We start from the raw sequence: 25,982 nt of genomic DNA on the forward strand, positions 1-25,982 counted from the left end.
TGTGCCTCTGTGAGTTGTGATGGACAGCAATTGGACCCCACCTCATTATCAGATCGCCCCCCTTCTCTTCTCTGCACTATCAGCCAGGATGTCTATTAGATTTTTTTATACATTTTTTATTTAAAAAAAATATACATTTTTATCATTGTATGAATATTGTAATTATGTCCTGATTTTATTAGTATACAGGTTTATTGTCATTTTATTCTATTTTATTTCATATATATGTATTTCTATATGTATCTTCGTCATGGTCTTATATAGAGGTATGATGAATATGGAATAGGTATTACTGACATCACGGTAATCTATATATGGCAATTATCACTCTATACCAGAGTTTGAGAAATGCCTGTATCCCATCATCCTTTTCTGACCAAGTATGGTATAAAAACGCTGAATCTGCCATTTGCTGCCACTGCCACTGAGGAAGGTAAGGTACCCTGAAACGCGTTTGGCCCTGGTGTCTCAGCAAGCACCCATATTATAAGCGGTGTTATTGGATTCCAAAGACGTCTATAAAGATCCGGACTAAAGTTTCCTGGTGGAACGCATCGCGTATATTTGGGTACGCACAGCTGATTATCTCCGACAAAGCTTACGTCGATCACGTGGAGACTACCCAGTCACGTGAAGACACCGCCAGGTCACGTGGGACGCCGCGCTACGACCGCGAGACCACACGGGACGCCGTAGTAGGTCCGGGCGGTAGGAGAAGAAGGAAGCTGACATTTCAGAACGTGATGGTAACGTACTATACCAACTCTTATCTGGGAACCCATACAACCATATTAGATGGACAGATTGTAACCTAGAGGGACTGTCTTCATACGGGACCATCTTTGTCATTTCATTGTCACAACTAGAGTTATTGATACCAGTCACTTCAATGTGAGTCCATTTAGAGGCTTATAGCAATGAGGTGCGCTATTGTATGACTCAAACCAGAGCATCGTAGTATAATCCTCTCCTACAACCATCTATTCAGCTGCATGTTAGTGATTTCATTTAATGTGATTTTATTCTGTGTGATTCGCTTGATGCTCTTTTATGCATATGAGGTGTTGTTTTGATGATTAATAAATATCATTGAATCTGCTGCCCAGAGTTCTCAAATAATTGAGTGCCCCTCCTATATACGAATTTACCATTATTTGGAGGTGGGTGTACCCAGAGGAGTGCACCTAATCCATAGGGGGTTCTTGGGTGAGCCGCTTATAAGCTACCGCAGACAATGTTATTGTCAGGGGTTTTGGAAGCTTTGTGTCAGAAGTGGGATATAATTCTGAACAAAGACACTTTTCTTTAAGAAAGACATACTCCTCCTTATCGTCTTTCATGGGGTCTCTGATTTGTTTCAGCTTAATTTTACTCTATGTAAATTATAAAATATTAATGGAAACAATCAACAAGTTGCTCTTGACTGATCTGTTAAGTTTATTATATGTCAGGAGCAGTTCGAGTTTGGAGGAGGCTTCTGGATTAACAAGGGACCCCCTCCCCTCTAATGCATGGCATTCAATAGCTGCCACTTGACACCAATACCAGCAGGCTAAAGTCCCAGGCAAGTTAATAAGTCCCTGGTCAACTGTCACCTCTGCCATGCCTACAGTCCAGTTCTGCTATGTGTCTCTATATAGTAACTCTGCCTAGTATAAACAGGGCTTTAAATAGCCAGGATTAAAATGGTCAACAGGGTCTAGAAAAAATAGGCGCTGTTAGGTAATATAACCTCCAACATTAGCATGTCCACAGAGGGGGACCTTGGTGGAACCTAGATATAACAGCCATAGAAAAGTTGTTCATTAGGACCCCTCGGTTGGGTTGTTTTCAATTCAAATATCCACCAGGTCTCCCTCTGCAAAATCCTGTTCTCCCAGTCACCTCCTCTCTATAAGGGAAAACAACCTTGATCCCCAAACCTCTGAGGCCTTCACAGAAAAGAATACATTACACACAGGTGGTCTAATGAGGTGGCTTCTGAAGGCAACTGGTCACACTGGGTTTTATTTAGGGGTATCAGAGTACAGGGGGCTGAATACAGCTTTTTATTTATTAAACAACTTGGAAAACCATGTATCATTTTCTTGTCACTTCACTTTATGTTGGTCTATCACATAAAATCCCAATAAAATACATTTAAGTTTTTGGGTGTAACATGTAAAAATGGGGAAAAGTTCAAGGGGTATGAATACTTTTTCAAGGCACTGGCTAACTATGTGTTTCCAATGTGAAGTTTCACTTTATAGGGGTATTTCCATCTTAGACATGTCTGGCATGTCCATCTTCATACTCCAGAGGTGTCACCTCTGGCATATGGAGGTCCCCTGATCCACCTGGAGTGCAGACCACTGGCCACAGCATCCAAGTGAAGAATGAATGGAGAGATAGCTGAGCTGAGCACATATGCAGCCCCCTCCCCAGACAGGCTCTGGTGACCCCTGTTCTGAAGATAGGTGCTTGTTGGATCCACATTTATGGCATACCCTGTGAGAGGTGGGAATAGTCTTCAGTGTCTACAGTCGTGGCCAAAAGTTTTGAGAATGACACAAATATTAGTTTTCACAAAGTTTGCTGCTAAACTGCTTTTACATCTTTGTTTCAGTTGTTTCTCTGATGTAGTGAAATATAATTACACGCACTTCATACGTTTCAAAGGCTTTTATCGACAATTACATGACATTTATGCAGAGTCAGCATTTGCAGTGTTGGCCCTTCTTTTTCAGGACCTCTGCAATCCGACTGCGCATGCTCTCAATCAACTTCTGGGCCAATTCCTGACTGATAGCAACCCATTCTTTCATAATCACTTCTTGGAGTTTGTCAGAATCAGTGGGTTTTACTTTGTCCACCTGCCTCTTGAGGATTGACCACAAGTTCTCAATGGGATTAAGATCTGGGGAGTTTCCAGGCCATGGACCCAAAATGTCAACATTTTGGTCCCCGAGCCACTTAGTTATCACTTTTGCCTTATGGCACGGTGCTCCATCGTGCTGGAAAATGCATTGTTCTTCACCAAACTGTTGTTAGATTGTTGGAAGAAGTTGCTGTTGGAGGGTGTTTTGGTGCCATTCTTTATTCATGGCTGTGTTTTTGGGCAAAATTGTGAGTGAGCCCACTCCCTTGGATGAGAAGCAACCCCACACATGAATGGTCTCAGGATGCTTTACTGTTGACATGACACAGGACTGATGGTAGCGCTCACCTTTTCTTCTCCGGACAAGCCTTTTTTCTGATGCTCCAAACAATCGGAAAGAGGCTTCATCAGAGAATATGACTTTGCCCCAGTCCTCAGCAGTCCATTCACCATATTTTTTGAAGAAGATCAATCTGTCCCTGGTGTTTTTTTTGGAGAGAAGTGGCTTCTTTGCTGCCCTTCTTGACACCAGGCCATCTTCCAAAAGTCTTCGCCTCAATGTGCGTGCAGATGCGCTCACACCTGCCTGCTGCCATTCCTGAGCAATCGCTGCACTGGTGGCACTCCGATCCCGCAGCTGAATCCTCTTTAGGAGACGATCCTGGTGCTTGCTGGACTTTCTTGGACGCCCTGAAGCCTTCTTAACAAGAATTGAACCTCTTTCCTTGAAGTTCTTGATGATCCTATAAATTGTTGATTGAGGTGCAATCTTAGTAGCCACAATATCCTTGCCTGTGAAGCCATTTGTATGCAATGCAATGATGGCTGCACGCGCTTCTTTGCAGGTCACCATGGTTAACAATGGAAGAACAATGATTTCAAGCATTACCCTCCTTTTAACAGGTCAAGTGTCACGACCGCTATCCCAGCAGCAGTCGTGTCGCACCAGACGGAGGGGAAGGGGGACCCTTATCTACGGATGGGAAATAGAACGGTCACCCCTGACTAACCCTAAGCTGGCACCTGTCTGCCCTGATACCCTAGACGGGGTGTGAACCCGTGCGGCGAGCAGGATGCCTAAACCCTCAGTCACCCTAACAAGACTAGATTGGGGAAAGGCAGATGGGAGCACTAGTCACCATCACTCATGTCTAGGAGAACAACAGGGTAAGACAGCAACAAACAAACAAACAATCAAACATAGATAGACTTATCCAGTCACGAGCAGAGAAGGTGATCCCAATAACGACAGTCCACACCAGACCAGAGCTCCACGGCAATACCATCAAACGATCTCCTTCAAAGGTCAGAATAGCACTGGAAGTAAGGACTATATCTGGCAATGACTGCAAGTGAAACTGAAACTAATATAGTAGCTGGGAGTGGCAGACAGGACTCACCTGAGAAGGATGCCTACAAACTCCCAGTCAGGACAAAAAGGTTCACAAGGCAAAACCCGGATGACATACCCTGAACCACGGAGCAAACTCACAAGCTATCGCGAGTAGCAAGTCGCTGCGACCTTCTCCTCCCAGACCTGTCTGGATCAGTCACAGTCGTGACATCAAGTCTGCCATTTTAACCCAATCAGCCTGACATAATGATCTCCAGCCTTGTGCTCGTCAACATTCTCACCTGAGTTAACAAGACGATTACTGAAATGATCTCAGCAGGTCCTTCAATGACAGCAATGAAATGCAGTGGAAAGCATTTTTGGGGATTAAGTTAATTTTCATGGCAAAGAAGGACAATTTTCATGGCAATTCATCTGATCACTCTTGATAACATTCTGGAGTATATGCAAATTGCTATTATAAAAACTTAAGCAGCAACTTTTCCAATTTCCAATATTTATGTAATTCTCAAAACTTTTGGCCACGACTGTACTATACCCCAAAATTAGTTGAGGGGCTCCCCATATCTAAAAAGTGAAAAAATTTGCTTACCATCTGTCTTGGTACCTTCTTCCATTAATAATTTTGTGATTGTGAGATATCCCTTGGCTGAGGCAAGGTGCAGGGGTCTGTCTCCGACCTCTCCACTCATATTAACATCTGCACCAAATTTCAAGAGAAGACGAGTGACCTACCGCGTACCAAGAAAATGGGAGATGGGTAAGAGGGGGTGCTCAAGCGAAGACTCCCCTTAATAAGGCATAGCAACTGGGTTGTCATAAATAATCATTGATTTAACACTGTCCCCCTAAGCCTTTCTTAAAAAGCAGAGTTAAATGATATGATTTCTTCTGCTGCCACTAGGGGGACCTCACTGCATATGGCTTTATAGAGTTAAACTGAAGCTGTACACATCTCTATGCAGTGAGCTCCCCCTAGTGGAGGAAGTCATCATTTTATCATGTGCCTGGTGTTAAGGGCAGCAGTGAATTTGGAGCTCTATATCAGAAAACCAGAGCTCTGACACGCTTTAAAAAAAATTGACGATAGGATAACAAATCAAGCTCTGCTACATCTCTGTTCACATCCCTACAGACAATTCAAGTTAATATATCTCACCTGCTCATGCCCGTTGTACGTGGCAATGTGTAATGGGGTAAAGAATACTGCGTCCTGAACGTTGACATATGCCCCGTGTTGTAATAAAATGTCGACCGCCTGAGCGTGAAAGAATAAAGATTTCACATATGAGAAGAAGTTAAGGAAAGACAGAAGGGTGATGAAACACAAACACCAGCAGATCCGCTACAGATGGGTGCAGAGAGCGCCGACATCTGAATTAGTCGATTAGAGTAAAATATTTTACTCATTGGACTATGAACAAAAAAATAAAAAGTATCTGATGGATGTAGAGAGAAATGAGCCAGCAACATGGAGGAAGAGTGGTGCACATGTAAAATGGGAACGGTCAGGCCAGGCCTCACACTCTTTAGTACCAATCTCCATTGAGGCTCACAGTCTAAATTCCAAAATAAACTTGTAAATCAGATCACCTGAAGGAACCCATAAAAACATGGGGAGAACATGATAACTCCATGCATGAAGACCAGTTTTCTCACCTACTAAAGAAACCACTCAGCAACATCAGCAGTTGGACATACAGCAGAACCTGAAACAGCAGGTGGTGCATACTTGGACTGCACCCTGTCACCCATGATCCAAGATCCCCTGGACTACCTTGCATGCAAACTTGAGGTGTGGCCGCAACTGGCCGAGTTTTGGGCATGCTTTCATGCCCGACCAGTAGTGTGGCATCAGAGCGGGTGTTCACTGCGGCGGGGTTCATAGTTACCCCTAAGAGAAGTTGTCTTTTCTACCAAAATGTTGAGAGTATCCTTCATAAAGATGAATCAGGAGTAGGTTTCCAGACACCGATTCCTGATGCAATAGAGTAGATCATTCTGCCACTAATGATCATCATACTGTAGTGGGCTGGCAAACCGGAATATTGTGCAAAATGGGCCGTTACTTCTGGCAACGTGCTGCTGCCACCATTCTGAAGCTGCCACCCACCTGCTGCCTCTTCCTCTATTCCTACAATGGGGCTTCTCGGCCTACTGGTGTCACAAACATTTCAGTGACAGGTGCCAGGAGATCAGAAGGATTGGCAACACGTTGATCTTACTAGTTCCTTGTGGATCAATTGGAATTTGTGTTGTTTTGGTAATGCCCACACCCCTTGCTTCAGGTGTGGTGTGTGTGGTCATTTGACCTTGCCTACTGTTGAGGAACGGTTGAGCCGTATGCATATATATCCATGCATGCCTGCAAACATGTGCGGGCATGTATGGTATATGTGCATGCATTATCCACCGCATCATGGGATGATGTGCGCAGATGTGCCCAACATCTGCGCACGTCTGCTCATGGGGATCCCCAGGGGCTCATGGTGGCCCCTGTGGGATATATGTGCTTGTGTCCCCTTATAATGTAGGGGCTTGTGTCCCCTTATAATGTAGGGGCTTGTGTCCCCTTATAATGTAAGGGCTTGTGCCCCCTTATATAATTATGTGCCCCCGTTAGATACATGTGATATTTATGTATACATGTGTATGGATGTGCCCCAAGCATCCATATGCATGTATACTATATAATATTCCCCCCCTCCTACACCTGAAACCAGGTGCATCGGTTTGAATGTGCCCCAAGCATTCAAACCGATGCAATCTGGCTAATTGCATCAGAATGACTGGACAAGGGTCCGGTCATCCTGATGGATACAAAGAGCTCAGATTCAACAGAATCTGAGCCCTTTGTTGTAATTATCTCCAGCGCCGCTGGAGATAATTACGCATGATAGAAGAAGGGGAGAAGCCTCCCCTCCTCCTATTATGCGCATTCCGACAGTGCGATTACAATCGCACTGTCCGGAATGCTAAGGGCAGCAGGCGGGAGATCAAAGGCATCTCCCGCCTGTCTGCAGCGCGTCCCCGATGTGCGGGCCGGCGCAGTGACATCATATCACTGCGCCGGCCCACGTGGATGATGGGCGGCGCAGCGCGGGAGTGCGGGCGGCCGGGTTTAAATATCCGGCGGCCCGGCACTCCGGAGGTTAGTTAGGGTCAGGGCCCCCATGAGAGGAGAGCGCGTCCTGCGCTCAGGAAGATCGGGCCCCCACCTTGAGAGCGCAATCGGCGCTCAGTACAGCGCGGCTCCAGCCCCTCCGGTTGAAGAGCCCGGCCGGACCCCCCCCCCCCCCTTCATAGCTGGAAGCAGAACGCGTGCTGCGCTCAGGTCAGAGCGCCGGACCGGAATAGGAGAGCGCGATCGGCGCTCGATAGAAGTGCCTGGCCGCCCCCTCCTGAAGGACCGGACCCAGGAGAGTGCGTCCTGCGACCGGAGCAGACCCCTGGACGACCATAAGTATCACCACCTCCCACCCTATCCGACCAACTCCATTAACCCCCCCACTCCCTGACCCCTGGTTAACCCCCCCCCCTATTCCACTATCCTAACCCACCCCTGATTTACCCTTTCCCTGTATCACACCCCTGGGATCCATATTCCCCTGGCTCCCTGTGTGCATGATCTCCCCTGATTAACCCTTTCCCTGCCAGGCATTACCTGGTATCTCTGCCCTGGCCCCCCCCCCCCCGGACACTTTACACCCCCTGATGTCCGTGCCCTGTTCCCCTGTCCTGCCTGCCTCTGTTGAGCATGCAGGTGCTCTGCAAACAATATTTCATGGCCTGCAAGTATTAACCCCTGCAGAGCCATTGATGTGTGTATTGTCTTGTAACCCCGTAGGGACAGTATAGAGCTAGGCGGGTGGGTTGTTATACCTGTATGTGTGAATTGTCTAGTTAGTTTATGGGTGGAATTGGGAACGTGTAGCGTAGTTTGAGTATTGTATATGTGTAGTGCTGTGTATTGTTGTCAGTATTGCGTGCGTAGTGTATTGTAATAAATACTGTTACTTGTACCCTTTGTGTAGTGTGTACTTGTTAGCGGTAGCGAGTTAGTAAGGCGCATGCAGCTAGTATAGTGATTAGTGTAAAGCATAGCGAAAGTATTGTGTATTTATTATATAAAGGCATAAATAGGCGGAGTCATCACTAGACGGCTCCTCCTATTTAGGAATATTAATTATCTGATATTCGCATAATATTGGTAATTAATATTCCCCCTTTACATTGGCGAGCCAGGCCCACTGCTTGGATTTTGAAATCTGTGTTTGGTTTTGAGGTTAGAGGTCGGTTATCCTGTGAATTATCAGGCAAGAGAGACGTGGTCAGCGGTCTGAGCGTCTAGGAGAGACGTGGTCAGCGGTCTGAGCGTCTAGGACCTGATAATTCGGACAGGTAACGCGACTCTTCCTCACAACACCAAACGCAGATCAAAATCTTTAGCAGAGAATCTATGTTCTATCTGTGAATTAATATTTTGCTATTTGCTTTGCACGGTCACTACATCGCTCGAGTGATTGCGAGGGAGAAGAGGATACGTCACTGGAAGAGATCCATCTTCGTGGGAGCAGCGTACAAAGTCAGGCTGGTCGGGAAGAGGCGTTCCGGGAAAATGGACTTCTTCCAAGCAGCTGCGAGGAGGTACGGCCCCAAGGAGAAGATGGATGCTCAAACGGTGAGTATGGACTTCCCCACACTGCAACACTTGAGCAAACACAGTACATTCAATCCCATCCTCCCCACCACATACAAGTCAGCAGAAATGCTGTGGTCCGATTTGTTGGCACAGGCTTGTAGTTATGACAAGCTTTGTGTTAACAAACGGACGGTGTTGAATAAGGCCACTAAACGGCTTCGGATGCTGGCCAAACTCGTTCATACGTTTGAGGCTAGCATCTGTAAGCCAAAGGAAGTGGCGCTGGTGTCTCAGTCAACAGAGACAATTCCTCCGGCTGTTCACTGCCAGGGCTGTGCCAATAGTTCCGACCAGGTTTCGGCATTGCGGGCACAGCTGGCGGAGAATGCGCAGTCTACTGTTGACCGAGATGCGCAGGTGGCTCGAATACGGTCACAATTAGTGGAAATGCAGAAGCAGAAGGAGGAAATTGAGGCTAAGTTGACCCAGTCTTATACTGAGGTCAAGGCCTTCAAGGAGCGGACTGCCTCTACTAATGTGACGGTAGCCAAATTGAAGGCTGAGGTTGCTGTAAGGTCCCAGCTAATGTCTGGCATGCAACAGGTCATCACCAAGTTGGTGCCGGCCCTTTGTTTTCCCATAAAGTCAGGGTCGGAATATCCCAAAACTTTGCCCTATGCAGGGCAAATAGGGGGGAGAGTAGTCTGTGACAGGCCAAATCACCAGACCAAGCCTGTCCAGACTAACAGAGATTTCTCCCTGACTTTGGGGAAAAGAAACATCGTGAAAAGTGCCTCCCTGAAGATGGAACAATTCAGGGAGCGCGGTTGCAGTGTGGACGGACCTAAGCCACACCAGGGCAAACATCAAATGCTTTGCTTGTGGTGGCTTGGGTCATATAGCGAAGCACTGCAAAACACACAGGACAGAAAGCCCAATCAGGTGCTTCAGGTGTGGGAACAAAGGACACATTGCAAGGAATTGCCCTTGTGCAAGTAATTGCAATGTGTCCAGTGATGGGATTCAGGTAGCAAATGGTGCAGCGGGGTCTAGTCAGCTTGGCCATAAAGGGGTTACCTCTCGGCAGCACCATCTAGCTGCTGAGGGGCCAGAGTGGCCAAGCTAGGCTAGGCAACATTTGACACCCCTGTACTATTTGTTACACCGTTTGTACCCTATACATGTCCATGTTGTGTGTTTTTGTTGTCCATTGTAACGTTCTCTTTGATGTTGATGGTGGTCCTTGTCTATGAGTGTGTTCCACCAGGCTGATTTATGTAGTGTTGTAATGTCCCGTCTGCTGTCTTGTTTCATTCTGTGTCCCCTTGGAGCGGAGCAGTGTTATACTGTGGATCGAGAACGTATAGGGTCACGAGCAGATAATGTCACACGGGAAATCCTGCTGGTCGGGAGAAGGCATAAGGACCTTCTTCATGCAGCACACAAAGGATGATGTGATATTATTCTGGGCAACCAGGGTCTCGGATCGATACAGATAACACTGTTGTGCTCAAGGTTTTCGGTAGGGCTGTGTTGCGCTGGGGACTGGGGCGGACAGACAACATTGGTGTAATGTTGTGCTGCGCACTTAATTCTAGTCCGAGCAGGTAACACAGCTCTGATAGGGATTGGACGCAGAGTGTTTGGCAGCAGAGGGTGGACTGTGTTCTTGTGTTGTGGGGTCCTGGGGAGCCGGGACATGCCTATGCCGTTGGTTCTGCGGGCCTCCACAAGATAGGATCACAGGGGGAAGTCAGCCTGGGTACACATGAGTGGACAGGGATGCGGTGCCATCAAGATGGTGCTTTGTCCACAGAACTCCAGTTATCCTAACCTAGTAGGGAGGCCATCCTTATCTGTTGGTGCAGAGGGATGTGTAGCAGAGGACACGCTCCTCTGAAGGTAGGGTGTTCAGACACCAGTGTTGGGATAATGAGGAGTGAGTCCTGTGAGACAAAGGGCAGCCCAATACCTTTCTCTACCCATGGGTCAAAGGTATTGGTGCTGGGAATTTTTGAACATTTAACTGCACCGTTAGGGGAGAAATTCCCCTGGGAGCACCTGGTATTTTCTTCTGCCATAGGTTTTATATGGAGCGGAAGAAAAACCCAGGAGAGGCCACGGAAGAGGCCAGCTATTCCCCCTGACGCTCTTGGGAGACTCCAGAGGATCCCACTGGATTTTGGCAGCCAAGCGACCTCTGCCTAGAGGTGTTTTAGAGATGGAGGACTGTGCCACAATCCAGCGGGAGCATTATTTAAGGCTCTGGAGGAAGATTTGGAGACGTTCGGGTGGAAGAGCATATCACTTGTTTCACCCAGTGAAACTTCTTCTGGTTCTGGTGATCGTCATCTACAGTTGGAGGGTCAAGGGACTTATTGACCAAAATACACCAGAACCAGACAGAACTGTACAGAACTATCCGGAGGAGGAGGCTCAGGACACCACAAACATGGTTCCTGTAGCCAAATATTATTGTATGGACACGTTTTGTTTTCAATGGGGGTTCGGGACGTATAACTTGTACTACCCTGAAACCCCATAGCACATTTATTGATTTTGTTTGTCGGTCGATGGTGTACCCATAGACACTCTAGGTACAAATGTGTGACAGCCCAAAACTCGCCCAACGCACTGCGGTGAGCTATCATTTGACTGTACACATTTGTATCCTATAGTCGTTTCCCATTGACACAGGGGTCTACGACCTACCTGTGTCTTTGGAGGTAGAGAGGAATGCCAGGTTGCATGAGTCTCTATGGGTACACACATGTCATGGAATTTGGTGGTGTTGGGAGGGATGTAACATGTATTTTGTGTGAATGGGGATAAGGTTAGGTCACGATAGGGACAGGATCATTCATTTGCCACCTTGAACCCTGGAACGGTGAGGTTCTTAAGGGAAGGGCTGGAGGTGTAGTGTGGCGGAGGTGTTCTCCGCAGTAGAATTTAGGTACTATGACATCACCGCTTAAGAGTCTGACCTGCCTTGTAAAGACCTATTAATCTGTCCACGGGAGAACCGCACCCTTCAAGATGGAAACGGATATTTGACTGAAGAAAGTTGGGACTGAGACTGTGAGGGTGAACCCACTCCAGATGCCTTGGAGGCGGGCCATACCTGAAGATCGGCAGAACGACCGAGAGACTGTGGGGTGTGGTCACTCCAAAGTGGGGGTGGCCGACACCAAGAGACGGATGAAAGAAAGGCCAGTTAGACGGCAGGAGTACCAAGAGACTGTGGGGGTGTGGCCACTCCAAAGTGGGGGTGGCCAACACCAAGAGACTGCGAAAGGAAAGACTGCGAGGGTGAACCCGCTCCAGAATCCTTGGAGGCGGGCCGTACCTGAAGATCGGATTACCGAGAGACTGTGGGGGTGGGGTCACTCCAAAGTGGGGGTGGCCGACACTAAAAGACTGTGGGTGTGTGGTAAGACGATGGTGTATCCTGAGGACAGAGGAGTAGGTTACGGTGAAGGGCAGGTCGGAGGTAAATGGATTAGGGATGTCTAAGTACCTAAAAATCAGTGTACACTACAGTTCTTCCTGAACTTCCACCAAGGATGGGGTTGAGGGGGGGCAAATATATCTCAACCCGTTCCCCCAATTATATTGTCGTATCATAAAGTCCGACAACAGGGGGATTGTTGAGGAACGGTTGAGCCGTATGCATATATATCCATGCATGCCTGCAAACATGTGCGGGCATGTATGGTATATGTGCATGCATTATCCACCGCATCATGGGATGATGTGCGCAGATGTGCCCAACATCTGCGCACGTCTGCTCATGGGGATCCCCAGGGGCTCATGGTGGCCCCTGTGGGATATATGTGCTTGTGTCCCCTTATAATGTAGGGGCTTGTGTCCCCTTATAATGTAGGGGCTTGTGTCCCCTTATAATGTAAGGGCTTGTGCCCCCTTATATAATTATGTGCCCCCGTTAGATACATGTGATATTTATGTATACATGTGTATGGATGTGCCCCAAGCATCCATATGCATGTATACTATATAATATTCCCCCCCTCCTACACCTGAAACCAGGTGCATCGGTTTGAATGTGCCCCAAGCATTCAAACCGATGCAATCTGGCTAATTGCATCAGAATGACTGGACAAGGGTCCGGTCATCCTGATGGATACAAAGAGCTCAGATTCAACAGAATCTGAGCCCTTTGTTGTAATTATCTCCAGCGCCGCTGGAGATAATTACGCATGATAGAAGAAGGGGAGAAGCCTCCCCTCCTCCTATTATGCGCATTCCGACAGTGCGATTACAATCGCACTGTCCGGAATGCTAAGGGCAGCAGGCGGGAGATCAAAGGCATCTCCCGCCTGTCTGCAGCGCGTCCCCGATGTGCGGGCCGGCGCAGTGACGTCATATCACTGCGCCAGCCCACGTGGATGATGGGCGCGCGCCCCCTGGTGGGCGGCGCAGCGCGGGAGTGCGGGCAGCCGGGTTTAAATATCCGGCGGCCCGGCACTCCGGAGGTTAGTTAGGGTCAGGGCCCCCATGAGAGGAGAGCGCGTCCTGCGCTCAGGAAGATCGGGCCCCCACCTTGAGAGCGCAATCGGCGCTCAGTACAGCGCGGCTCCAGCCCCTCCGGTTGAAGAGCCCGGCCGGACCCCCCCCCCCCCCCCATAGCTGGAAGCAGAACGCGTGCTGCGCTCAGGTCAGAGCGCCGGACCGGAATAGGAGAGCGCGATCGGCGCTAGATAGAAGTGCCTGGCCGCCCCCTCCTGAAGGACCGGACCCAGGAGAGTGCGTCCTGCGACCGGAGCAGACCCCTTGACGACCATAAGTATCACCACCTCCCACCCTATCCCACCAACTCCATTAACCCCCCCACTCACTGACCCCTGGTTAACCCCCCCCCTATTCCACTATCCTAACCCACCCCTGATTTACCCTTTCCCTGTATCACACCCCTGGGATCCATATTCCCCTGGCTCCCTGTGTACATGCTCTCCCCTGATTAACCCTTTCCCTGCCAGGCATTACCTGGTATCTCTGCCCTGGTCCCCCCCCCCCGGACACTTTACACCCCCTGATGTCCGTGCCCTATTCCCCTGTCCTGCCTGCCTCTGTTGAGCATGCAGGTGCTCTGCAAACAATATTTCATGGCCTGCAAGTATTAACCCCTGCAGAGCCATTGATGTGTGTATTGTCTTGTAACCCCGTAGGGACAGTATAGAGCTAGGCGGGTGGGTTGTTATACCTGTATGTGTGTATTGTATAGTTAGTTTGTGGGTGGAAATTGGGAACGTGTAGCGTAGTTTGAGTATTGTATATGTGTAGTGCTGTGTATTGCGTGCTTAGTGTGTTAAATAAATACCGTTATTTGTACCCTTTGTGTAGCGTGTACTTGTTAGCGGTAGCGAGTTAGTAAGGCGCATGCAGCTAGTATAGTGATTAGTGTAAAGCATAGCGAAAGTATTATGTAATTGTTATATAAAGGCATAAATAGGCGGAGTCATCACTAGACGGCTCCTCCTATTTAGGAATATTAATTATCGATATTCGCATAATATTGGTCATTAATATTCCCCCTTTACACCTACTTATTTCTGTCTCTCAGGGGTGCAGTTTATAGATTCTTTCCCTGGACTTCAAGCTAGCTGTTTGTTGGATCTCTGCTGAGCTCCCTGGTGCTGCAGTTGTTCTACTGGAAGTTAAGTCTTGTCTTCCTTTTGTATTTTGTTTGTTATTTCTCCCTGTCTTTGGCATTAGGCCTGAGGTAGACTCCTGTTCCTTCAGCTGGGAAGGAATAGGTTGTCTGTAGCCCTTTCACTATCTTCAGGGTCGGTTTAGGGTGAGCCAGGCTCCTAGGTTCCGGCAGATCAACATTCCTACCTTTAAGGTCTGTTCATTCTGTTAGCAGTCAGAGCTAGGCTTAGGGTTCCATTAGGTGGTCCCCCTTTTCCCTAGGTTTCAGGCATGATACCCTCCCTCTCCCTCTTGTGTTTGGTGTGGAGTTTCCCTTCCACCCCACGGCGTGACACTGCTATTACACTGCTGTTGTTGGGTTCTGCTACTACTGTGATCTGCCACCATCTTGTGTTGTATGTATGAACACAGCCTTAGGGTCCATTCACACGTCCGTAGTGTATTGCGGATGCGCAAATTGCAGATCCGCAATACACCCGGCCGGCACCCCCCATAGTACTGCCTATTCTTGTCCGCAAACGCGGACAAGAATAGGACATGTTCTATTTTTTTGCGGAGCCGCGCTCCAGAAATGCGGATGCGGAGAGCACATAGTGTGATCTAAACATTTGTGGCATGGCACTAGGATTTACCACAAATGTCGGATGCAGCTGGTTCTGTTGGAGATGCAACAGCATGTACCATATACAGTATTGTGTATTATTATCACTTGACCAGTAGATGGCGCTGTACATTAAGGTTACCAGTTGTGTATATCTGTAAAACTTGTTGGTTTCTCTCTCTCTCTTTATACCAAGGTGGCTGCTGTTACAGTTTGCTGAAATGTTTTTTTTTGTTTGGAACTTAATCCACACAAGTAAACCAAGTTCTGCCTCATCACAAGCTCCTAGTGTCTTCTCTAATACATAACCAACAGGTTATACCTCTGGGACCTGTTCCAATCTCAAGAACGAGGCCCCTTAAGCAGGGTTGCACCACCAATGAGGCCAGGTGAGGCGATTGCCTCAGGCGGCACCAAGTAGGGGCAAGATAAGGCAGCCAAAGGGCCATGGGCTGAAGGGAAGAGGTTGGTTAAGAAATTGGCATGGGGGGGGGGGGGCGCTGTTTCAGTTTTCGCCTCAGGCAGCAGAAAGGCTAGGTGCACTCCTGCCCTTAAGTGAAGTAGAGGGCACAGTACATGTTTAGTATGTTCTTAATTCACTGCTATGAGACTTAGCGATGGGCTGTTCGGAGCTTTCATAGCAGTGAATGGAGGGTGGCCTTCTATGCTTGGTGTGCTCTCCTTTCGCTATAGAGGCCATATCCTCAAAATAGGGACAAGTTCCAGAGGTGGGACCTATCTGACATTTGTAGCATATCCTAGTGTTGTGCCACAAATATTTAGATGGGAAAACCCCTTTAAACTATAAATGTTCCACAGGAGTTCTAAAAATATAAACTTTTGAAAACCAAAATTAGGAATGCATCATAAATGGAGAGAACAGCATCAGGAAACCTGAACATGTGGTTGTACCCTAAAACTTAGGGGGGTTGGCCAGTCGCATTTCAATTATTAAACCCACCGTCCACCAAGCAGAACCTGGTCGGGTGAAACATATTTACCTGCTCCCCAATGCTTGGATCCAGCTTCTTGGGTTAAATCACATTTTTATGTTTAACATATTTTTTAAGATTTTTTTGGTGATGTTATTTTTAATTTGCCATTTTAATATCTATAATTAAACAAAAACCATAAAATCCTGCAGTTTTCCCAGACGACACTTTTTGGTTTGTATAGATCACTTTACTGCAGTTACCTGCTTATCCATACATAGAAGTGATATCAGTACAGGCAGGATTAGAATGACAGCTAAGACAGGATCCATCATTCACAATGGGCGATTGTCCCAGCTTCTCTATTCTTTACTTGTACGACGACCTCTGCACAGGTCACAGAGCTAGAAGACTTGGGGACACATTTCCATTAAGTTTAGTGTTTTACAAGCCGGTCTGTCCCCACTGGTGGTGAGATCTACACTAGTAAGGGAGATAATAAGAAATGCTCAGAATGTTTCTGTGTTTTCCCGTGAAAGTCCCAAAATGATTACTGAACGTTGGCTGCTCTGACTACGCGTCTGCTTCATCCTCACTGTGTAGAATAATTGGCTCTACTACATCTCTGATACTTCACACTGGTTTATCATTTCTCCATATACTGCCCATCAATCAGGACATATCTCTTATGACATCATCAGCAACCTGTAGCTCCACCCACCAGCTCTGATGCTTTGTGACATCACAATGCAGTGACCAGTGTTCTATGTGTTGGGGTGCACTTGGGGCTTTTGAGGGTTACTAGATGGAGAGTATGGATTCCTGGAGCGTTGTTCTGCTATTCTTAAAAATTTGCTGTGTTAATATTGAGGGAAGGCCGACCATGACACCTACAGGTAAGTATTAGAGATTGTATTTCTCCATACATTATGTGTTGTAGAGATCTGGTTATAGGGGGCAGTGGGCGGCATTGCTGCTTAGCCACATTCACTTGAAATGCACTGAGCTGCAATACCATACACAGCCCATAGAGAAGAGAGGCGCTGTTTTAGGAAGAAAGCAGACTTACCTTTTTTCTTTTTTACAAACCTTTTATATGATAAAATTCCGATCACCTAAAGCCACCACTAGGGGGAGCTTAGAGGATATATTGTGTTTATTTAGCTCTATGTAAGCATTTATATAGTAGGCTCCTATACTGTCTCTAGCAGTGGCAGACAGGATTTTATCATTATCTCTATGGTATTACCGGGGATATTGAACTCTGCATCAAAAAACTGAGCTCAGACCGCTATGAGATGAAGAAATTCATCAGAATGACGTTATGGAAATATTTATAAAACACTAAATATCATTTCTGGGTAAACATTCCCTCTAAACTGATGGTAAAATGTATCCAATGTCTATATGACTTCTCAGAGGGTGAACTAGAGGTGGAATCTCACTTTATATATTATCCTCCTATATCCTGCCCATCATTCAGTTCATATCTCTGATGACATCATCAGCCACTAGCCCCGCCCCAGACAAGTTCTGAGGCCCTGTGACATCACAATGCCGTGTCCAGTGTTCTGTGTGTTGGGGTGCACTGGGGTCTTTTGAGGGTTAGTATTTGGAGAGTATGGATTCCTGGAGTGTTAGGCCTCATGCACACGACAGTTTATTTTCACGGTCCGCAAAAACGGGGTCCGTAGGTCCGTGATCCGTGACTGTTTTTTCGTCCGTGGGTCTTCCTTGATTTTTGGAGGATCCGCGGACATGAAAAAAAAGTCGTTTGGTGTCCGCCTGGCCGTGTGGAGCCAAACGGATCCGTCCTGAATTACAATGCAAGTCAATGGGGACGGATTCGTTTGACGTTGACATAATATGGTGCCATTTCAAACGGATCCGTCCCCATTGACTTTCAATGTAAAGTCTGGAGTTCTTTTATACCATCGGATCAGAGTTTTCTCCAATCCGATGGTATATTTTAACTTGAAGCGTCCCCATCACCATGGGAACGCCTCTATGTTAGAATATACTGTCGGATATGAGCTACATCGTGAAACTCAGATCCGACAGTATATTCTAACACAGAGGCGTTCCCATGGTGATGGGGACGCTTCAGGTTAGAATATACTACAAACTGTGTACATGACTGCCCCCTGCTGCCTGGCAGCACCCGATCTCTTACAGGGGGCCGTGATCAGCACAATTAACTCCTCAGGTGCCGCACCTGAAGGGGTTAATTGTACTATCATATCTCCCTGTAAGAGATCAGGGCTGCCAGGCAGCAGGGGGCAGACCCCCCCCCCCCAGTTTGAATATCATTGGTGGCCAGTGCGGCCCCCCCCCCTCCCTCCCTCTATTGTAATAAATCGTTGGTGGCACAGTGTGCGCCCCCCATCGCCCCCCCTCCCTCTATTGTAATAAATCGTTGGTGGCACAGTGTGCGCCCCCCATCGGCCCCCCCTCCCTCTATAGCAGTAACAACATTGGTAGCAGTGTGCGGCCTCCCATCTCCCCCACCCCCCCGATCATTGGTGGCAGCGTAGTTCCGATCGGAGTCCCAGTTTAATCGCTGGGGCTCCGATCGGTAACCATGGCAACCAGGAAGCTACTGCAGCCCTGGTTGCCATGGTTACTTAGCAATAGTACAATAGTAGAAGATTCATACTTACCTGCTTGCTGCTGCGATGTCTGTGTCCGGCCGGGAGCTCCTCCTACTGGTAAGTGACAGTTCTTTAGCAATGCGCCGCACAGACCTGTCACTTACCAGTAGGTGGAGCTCCCGGCCGGACACGAACATCGCAGCAGCAAGCAGGTAACTATGAATCTTCTACTATTGTACTATTGCTAAGTAACCATGGCAACCAGGACTGCAGTAGCGCCCTGGTTGCCATGGTTACCGATCGGAACCCTAGCGATTAAACTGGGACTCCGATCGGAACTCCGCTGCCACCAATGATTGGGGGGGGGGGGAGATGGGAGGCCGCACACTGGCCACCAATGTTGTTACTGCTATAGAGGGAGGGGGGCCGATGGGGGGTGCACACTGTGCCACCAACGATTTATTACAATAGAGGGAGGGGGGGGCCGATGGGGGGCGCACACTGTGCCACCAACGATTTATTACAATAGAGGGAGGAAGGGGGGGGGCCCGATGGGGGGCGCACACTGGCCACCAAGCTATTATTACAATAGAGGGAGGGAGGGGGGGGCCGCACTGGCCACCAATGATATTCAAACTGGGGAGGGGGGGGTCTGCCCCCTGCTGCCTGGCAGCCCTGATCTCTTACAGGGGGATATGATAGTACAATTAACCCCTTCTTACATTGTGCTGATCACTAGTGATGAGCGGCAGGTGCCATATTCGATTTCGACGAAATTCGCGAATATTCGATAGAATATTCGTTTTATATTCGTCGAAATCGAATATTCGTTATTATTCTAGTTATCGCGAATAATATGCGATTTAAATAATCGCACATGCGATTTTTAACTTAAAGGCTACTCTCCTATTGAAATAGCAATGCGATTAATTCAAGTTATATTAATCGCATTTGCGATTTCAACGTAATTCTCAAATCCGACAGTACATTCTAGTATATGGAGACGTTCCCATGGTGATGGGGACGCTCCATGAGCATGGAATATAGCAGTGCTAATTAAGTTGGCACTGCTAAGTTGAAATCGCCATGCGATTATTTCGTGTTATATTAATCGCATTTGCGATTATCTATTTTATTTTTTTTTTTACTATGGTTGGCTTCAATGGTAGAATTAGCGAATATGACGAATATATTCGTTATATTCCACAAAACGAATATACGAATGTATTCGTCATATTCCACAAAACGAAGATAACGAAGTATTCTCCATCTTCGTTTTAGATACCTATTCATCAACTTCGCTAATTCTAGCAATCATATAGGAAAGTTTACTATAGAGACAGCTACGTATAATTTGCTATGCGATTATATTACTTTGCTTTTTTTTTATAAATAGATTATAATAATTATCAGGTATTATAATTATTCTATTTATATAAAAAAAGCAGTCATATAATCGCATAGCGAATTAAACTTAGCTGTCTCTATAGTAAACTTTCCTATATGATTGCTAGAATTAGCGAAGTTGATGAATAGGTAGATAAAACGAAGATGCAGAATACTTCGTTATCTTTGTTTTGTGGAATATAACGAATACATTCGTATATACGTTTTGTGGAATATAACGAATATATTCGTCATATTCGCTAATTCTACCATTGAAGCCAACCATAGTAAAAAAATAAATAAATAGATAATCGCAAATACGATTAATAGAACACAAAATAATCGCATGGCGATTTCAACTTAGTAATGCTATATTCCATGCTCATGGGAACGTCTCCATATACTAGAATGTACTGTCGGATTTGAGAATTACGTTGAAATCGCAAATGCGATTATTTCAAGTTATATTAATCGCATTTGCGATTTCAACGTAATTCTCAAATCCAACAGTACATTCTAGTATATGGAGACGTTCCTATGGAGATGGGGACGCTCCATGAGCACGGAAGGCGGCAGAAGCGGCAACGGGCACTGACTGGAGCAGCCAGGAAGCCAGGAATCCAAAGGACAGGTAAGAGCAACTTTAGGGAAGTGGGAAAGGAAAAAATATAACAATTAAAAAAAAAACTAAAAAAAAACGAATATTTGAAATATCGAATTTATAGCACTATATTCGAAATATTCGCGAATTAGCGAAGTGCCGATATTCGCGGAAAAATTCGCTATTCGAATATTCGCGCTCAACACTACTGATCACGGCACCCTGTAAAAGATCGGGTGCTGCCAGGCAGCAGGGGGCAGTCATGTACACAGTTTGTAGTGTATTCTAACTAGAAGCGTCCCCATCACCATGGGAACGCTTCTGTGTTAGAATATACTGTCGGATATGAGTTGAGAATGAATATTGAGGGGAGGCCCACCATGAGACCTACAGGTAATGGACGTCATCACTGGGGAGGGTTGTGAAGGTATCTAGGGGTCACTTATAGGAAGAGTCTTCTGTCTCCTTCTCTTGATACAATCTTGGGGTTCAGTAGCCGCCATCATGGATTTCATGTCTTTATTCCCTTCATTCTTTTATGGACAGGGACCTCCCCAGCATTGGAGAGGGGAGACACCCCCGGCCCTGAGAACAGGGGAGCCAAGAACAGTGAGTAGTCAACTCCTTCCTCTCCTGATCCTACTCCCATCATCCTCAGATGTCTTATAAGACAGAGTTATTAACCATCATCTTGTCTCTTTATTACCAGTCTGGCTCTATGTTCTCCTGGGGCTGTTCGGGGTGATATTGCTGACCACCACCATCATCTGCATCTTCTGGTGAGTGTCCATCTTCTCCTACTCCACACATATCTACATATCCTCCCTGCCCGCTATACACTGCACCTGTATATCTGACCTCTGTAGTGGGGGAGGGGGTCATGGGGATATTCTGGGGGGGGGGGGACTGAATATTGTCCTCTGGAGCAGTTAATGTCAGAACATTTCTCTCTGTCACAGCTACAAGAAGATGAGGATGTGCTGCAGACGCCTGGCCGGGGGGACTGGAGGAGGTGATCGCGGAGAAGAAAGGTAACAAGGACTTTATAATCTCATGTACACCGGGTCCAGGCAGGGCTTAGGGTTATCTCTTATAACTGGGGGTCCCACACATTGGGGGGAGGGTCCTACTAGTACCCCTGAAATCCGCAGAATGTAGCGGTGAGACGGCTGGTGTCTGCTGATGGGCTGCAGGGAAGAGCCTGGGGATTTTCTGGTATCTCATTGATATATTATTGTATTACTCTTATTCTTATAGCGATAGATTCTGCTACATCTGCAACCTACTGATGGTTTCCTTTTATATTTCAGTCCTTGGCAAAGCCACCAGTTATGTGAGGAGAAAAGTCCGCCGTGTACATCAATATCTTCGCCAAGGAGGAAAAAGAAAAATACTGAGCTACATCAGAAAAGTCGGAATGAGAAATCTTATTAAAATCCGACGAAAAAAGAAGAGCAGGACGATAAAAAGTATCCTGCTACAAATGATCCTAAAAGCTGCATTTAGTCATTACAGACGAAGAAGATGAAGAACTACGTGTGCAATAAGACCTCACACATGATGCCCCCCCCCCCTACAAAAGAAATTGAAAAAAAAATTCTATAATTCGGACAATTACGGAATTTTTTATCCCAATTTGGCCTCCCCTTCCCAGAAAATCTATCTATCTATCTATCTATCTATCTATCTATCTTATAATAAAAAGCTTCTTCTCGATATGACAATGTTGTGGATTCATTTCCTCGTCTGGATCTAAGGTCTCTGTTCTGGATGGAGGAGAAGATGGGGCTCGGGATCTGTCGGTAAGAGGCCGGATCCATAGATGTACAAATAGTGGAAAGGGAGTTCTGTACAGGTTCTTGTCATCCTGTGGAGCTGGGCCCTTCTCTCTAGGGGCCCCAGTTGCACGGTATATCAGCCCCTGTCACTACAAGCAGATTTCCTCTCCAGTTACAATCTCGTCCTATGTTTTAGCTATATACCGTCAGGACCATGAGGAGAAGCTGACGAGGCTTGGGGATAGATCTGGACATGGTGATGGCAGCTCTGGATCAAACCAAGCCCCCCACAAAGGATCAAACCAAGCCCCCCACACAGGATAGAATGGTTTCTGCCTAAACCCCTTTCAGTGACCCTCGGGACATTTTTTCCACTGCCTCATTTGGTAAAAGTTGTTCCTTAGAGGGTAGAGTCCTGACCAAGAGGAGATAATCCCAACTAAGACTGGTCCCCAATTAGAAAAAATAGAGAAGGGATTGTTCCTACCAGGGGAGAGAGGTGCGTCTGCACTTCTCCCCAAGTACGTACGTACTAAAACATAACCTTTAATAACCTAAACGTAAAATCTCACTGATAAAAAGGCCCCTTACAAACATATACTATCATTCTAGATCACACGATCCACATATATATGCGCCTCAAGGAAATAGACTGTCCCTGTAATGTCCTACTTGGCCTGATAGATCCTAGTGACCTCCCAACACAGGGTCCTTGCCCCGCAAGGGGTGGACTCGTCCGGAACCTCACCCTAAGCTTGGGTCCCTACACAGCCCTGCACAGGATTGTGTTTAGAGGCAAAGCATGGACACCTAAGCTGGTGAGGTAAGTAATGTAAAAAAGGTGATAGATTCACATGTCCCTACGCGTTTCTTCAGATGAATGAATCAAAAGGTCGGCACCTAAACAAAACAAAGCTTCTTGAATCGTCAGGGGACAAAGGGGCTATGTTTTGAAATACCTTCAACTATTCAAGGGCGTATGAAAGGCTAGACTAGAAGGAGTAAAGCGGGTACAGACCAAACAGTTCTACAGTATCCCTGGAGGGCGTATGGCATATATCCGGGACACAGGCATCAGAGGTTAGATCGCCAGAGAGCGGTCAGCACTAATCCGCATTGTTGCCTGTAAAGCACATAACAGAGAAGCCCTGTAAGGCGAATGGTCAAACATAGAACGTATCAAGTGACATAAAAGGCGATATAGTTACTTACAGAGACCCTGGAAGGCGGGGGCAGCTGCACAACCCCATACTAAGGTAGAAGGGGTGATGGTAGAGAGAGACATGATATCATAGGAAACACCCAAACTGTAATTGGTCGTTCAGACCATTGGGGTTGGTGGTATTCAACTTAAAAATCCACCAACACTCCCGTTGGAGGATGCATTTATCCCAGTCACCACCCCATTGGGATTTTTTGACGTGTTTGATGCCCATGAATGTGATTGCTGAAATCTGACCCTCATGGGCAGTCTGAACATGTCTGTCCACAGAGGTTTCCCCTGTCTCCAATATGTTCACCCATGCGTTTACATAGTTCTCTGCAGGTTTTCCCCACATATCGCTTGCTGCATTCACAGGTGATGAGATAGATAACCCCTGTGTTGCGGCAGTTGATAAAATCCTGTATATGGTACGTATTGGCCGCGGAGTCTATCGAGACAGTTCTCCCTTGAGTTAAAGAGCTACAGAAGCTACAGTGGCCGCATTTGTAGCAGCCCTTAACAAATCTCTCTAACCACGTCTGTTGTCTCTCAGGTGGACTGAAGTAGCTATGTACAAGCTGGTCCCTTAGATTGGTGCCTCTCCTAAACGTTACTGATGGGTGGAGACTGAGCAACTCTGACAAGAGGGTTTCCCAATTGTGGCTTAGGATCTCCCTAGTTTTGGTCGCTGCTGAGTCAAAGGTGCCTATGACTCGTATAACTTTCTGTGAGTCCTCGTTAGGACACGAGGTTGGATGCAGAAGTGTGGTATGCATCTCTCCCCGTGCCCTTTGATAGGCCTTCCTGAGTATATTGTCCGGGTAGCCTCGTTCACGAAACCGCCTCCTAAGGTCATCTGACTGGCGTTTAAACTCTCCTAGATCGGAACAGTTGCGCATCAACCTCAAAAAGTGCCCAACAGGTATTCCCCGTTTCAGTGGGGTGGGGTGGCAGCTGTCCCACCTGAGCAAGGAGTTTGTTGCCGTTGATTTGCGGTAGATGGTGGTCTGTAGACCCCCACTATCGTCTCTAGATATGCAGATGTCTAGAAAGTGAAGGTGATTCCGCACTATTGTGGAGGTAAACCTAAGGTTGATAGAGTTATGATTGAGTTTATCAACCCACCTACTAAAGTCACCCTCTGACCCGCTCCACAGAATGAAAATGTCATCTATGTAGCGGGACCAGAGGACGATGTGTTCAGAATACCAGCCTGGCATGTCCCCGAAGACGACCGTCTCCTTCCACCAGCACAGGAGCAAGTTTGCGTAAGATGGCGAACACGAACTACCCATAGCGGTGCCCCTGAGCTGGTGGTATATCCGCCCATCAAGTAGAAAGAAGTTGCTGCACAGTACAAATTTCAGCAGGTCAAGGACCAAGTTGTTGTGTGCACAAAACTGCTGACCCCTAGCTCTCAGAAAATGTGCAGTGGCTTCAAGGCCCTTCTCATGGGGCATAGAGGAGTATAAGGCCTCCACGTCAATTGATGCTAAGAACCAACACGGTTCAATGCATATATTTTCAAGTTTGGTGAGAAGGTCCCCCATTTCCCTAATGTAAGAGGGCAGGGATTGTACAAATGGACGCAGTATGTGATCCACATAAATGCCACTATTCTGTGGAAGACTCCCTATCCCTGAAACTATGGGGCGACCCTTGATAGGCAGTGTATCCTTGTGGACTGTAGGCAAACAGTAAAAGGTTGCCATTACTGGATACGAAGGGTAAAGGAACTCAAATTCATCACTGCTAATTAGTCGGTCAGTCTTAGCCGATATGCTGGGGTGTCTATAATAACGACATTCCCCACTTTCATCGAAGGGTTTGATCGTAACGTTCTTGTCTCCAGCACTTTAATCGCATCCCGTTCAGCCCTACTACAATTGAACCTCTTAGGGGTAGAATTAAAAGGTGGAAAGTTCATTGATGGTACGTTTCAAGAACACATCAATGCTCCTGCTCCTTCAGGATTATTGGGCATGGTGTCCAGATTATACAAAAAGTGGACACCCCCAAGGATCTCCACCGGAATGCCCAGCTCACGGCTTTCTTTCTTGTCCCGTAATTTAAAGTGATTGTGCTGGGCCCCCTCTTGTCCTGGGCCCTCTAGCAGTCACATGGTCTGCCGCTATGGTAGTTACGGCCCTTTCTGACGCCATCTGCGCTGATAACATGTAGGGGGTGTTCACACGGGGTGATCTGATGATCCACAGGAATCTGAGGCCGATACTTGGATTAGCAGATGGAACGCTGTAAAGCACCCCTGGCTCACAGACCCCACCAGACCACAGGAGAAGTTTGCCGTTTTTATGAGCCTCCAGATAAAATGAATGGATGATCTCGTCATGCACTCACAGGTCCAG

General features: G+C 47.0%; 1 protein-coding gene across 3 annotated transcripts in view; it reads right to left on the minus strand.

Annotated features, from left to right (window-relative positions):
- LOC122943020 (serine/threonine-protein kinase TNNI3K) overlaps positions 1–25,982 on the minus strand; it is a 228,599-nt gene that overhangs the window by 143,233 nt on the left and 59,384 nt on the right. For all 3 annotated transcript variants that reach the window (XM_044300379.1, XM_044300378.1, XM_044300377.1), the window contains 2 exons: positions 5,371–5,469; positions 4,804–4,942 (listed from right to left, as the gene is read on the minus strand). In XM_044300379.1, the coding sequence (XP_044156314.1) occupies positions 4,804–4,942; positions 5,371–5,469 (238 nt within the window). The remainder of the gene's footprint in view (positions 1–4,803; positions 4,943–5,370; positions 5,470–25,982) is intronic.

The sequence above is a fragment of the Bufo gargarizans genome, chromosome 7, assembly GCF_014858855.1.
Source record: "Bufo gargarizans isolate SCDJY-AF-19 chromosome 7, ASM1485885v1, whole genome shotgun sequence".
NCBI classification, from domain to species: Eukaryota; Metazoa; Chordata; class Amphibia; order Anura; family Bufonidae; genus Bufo; species Bufo gargarizans.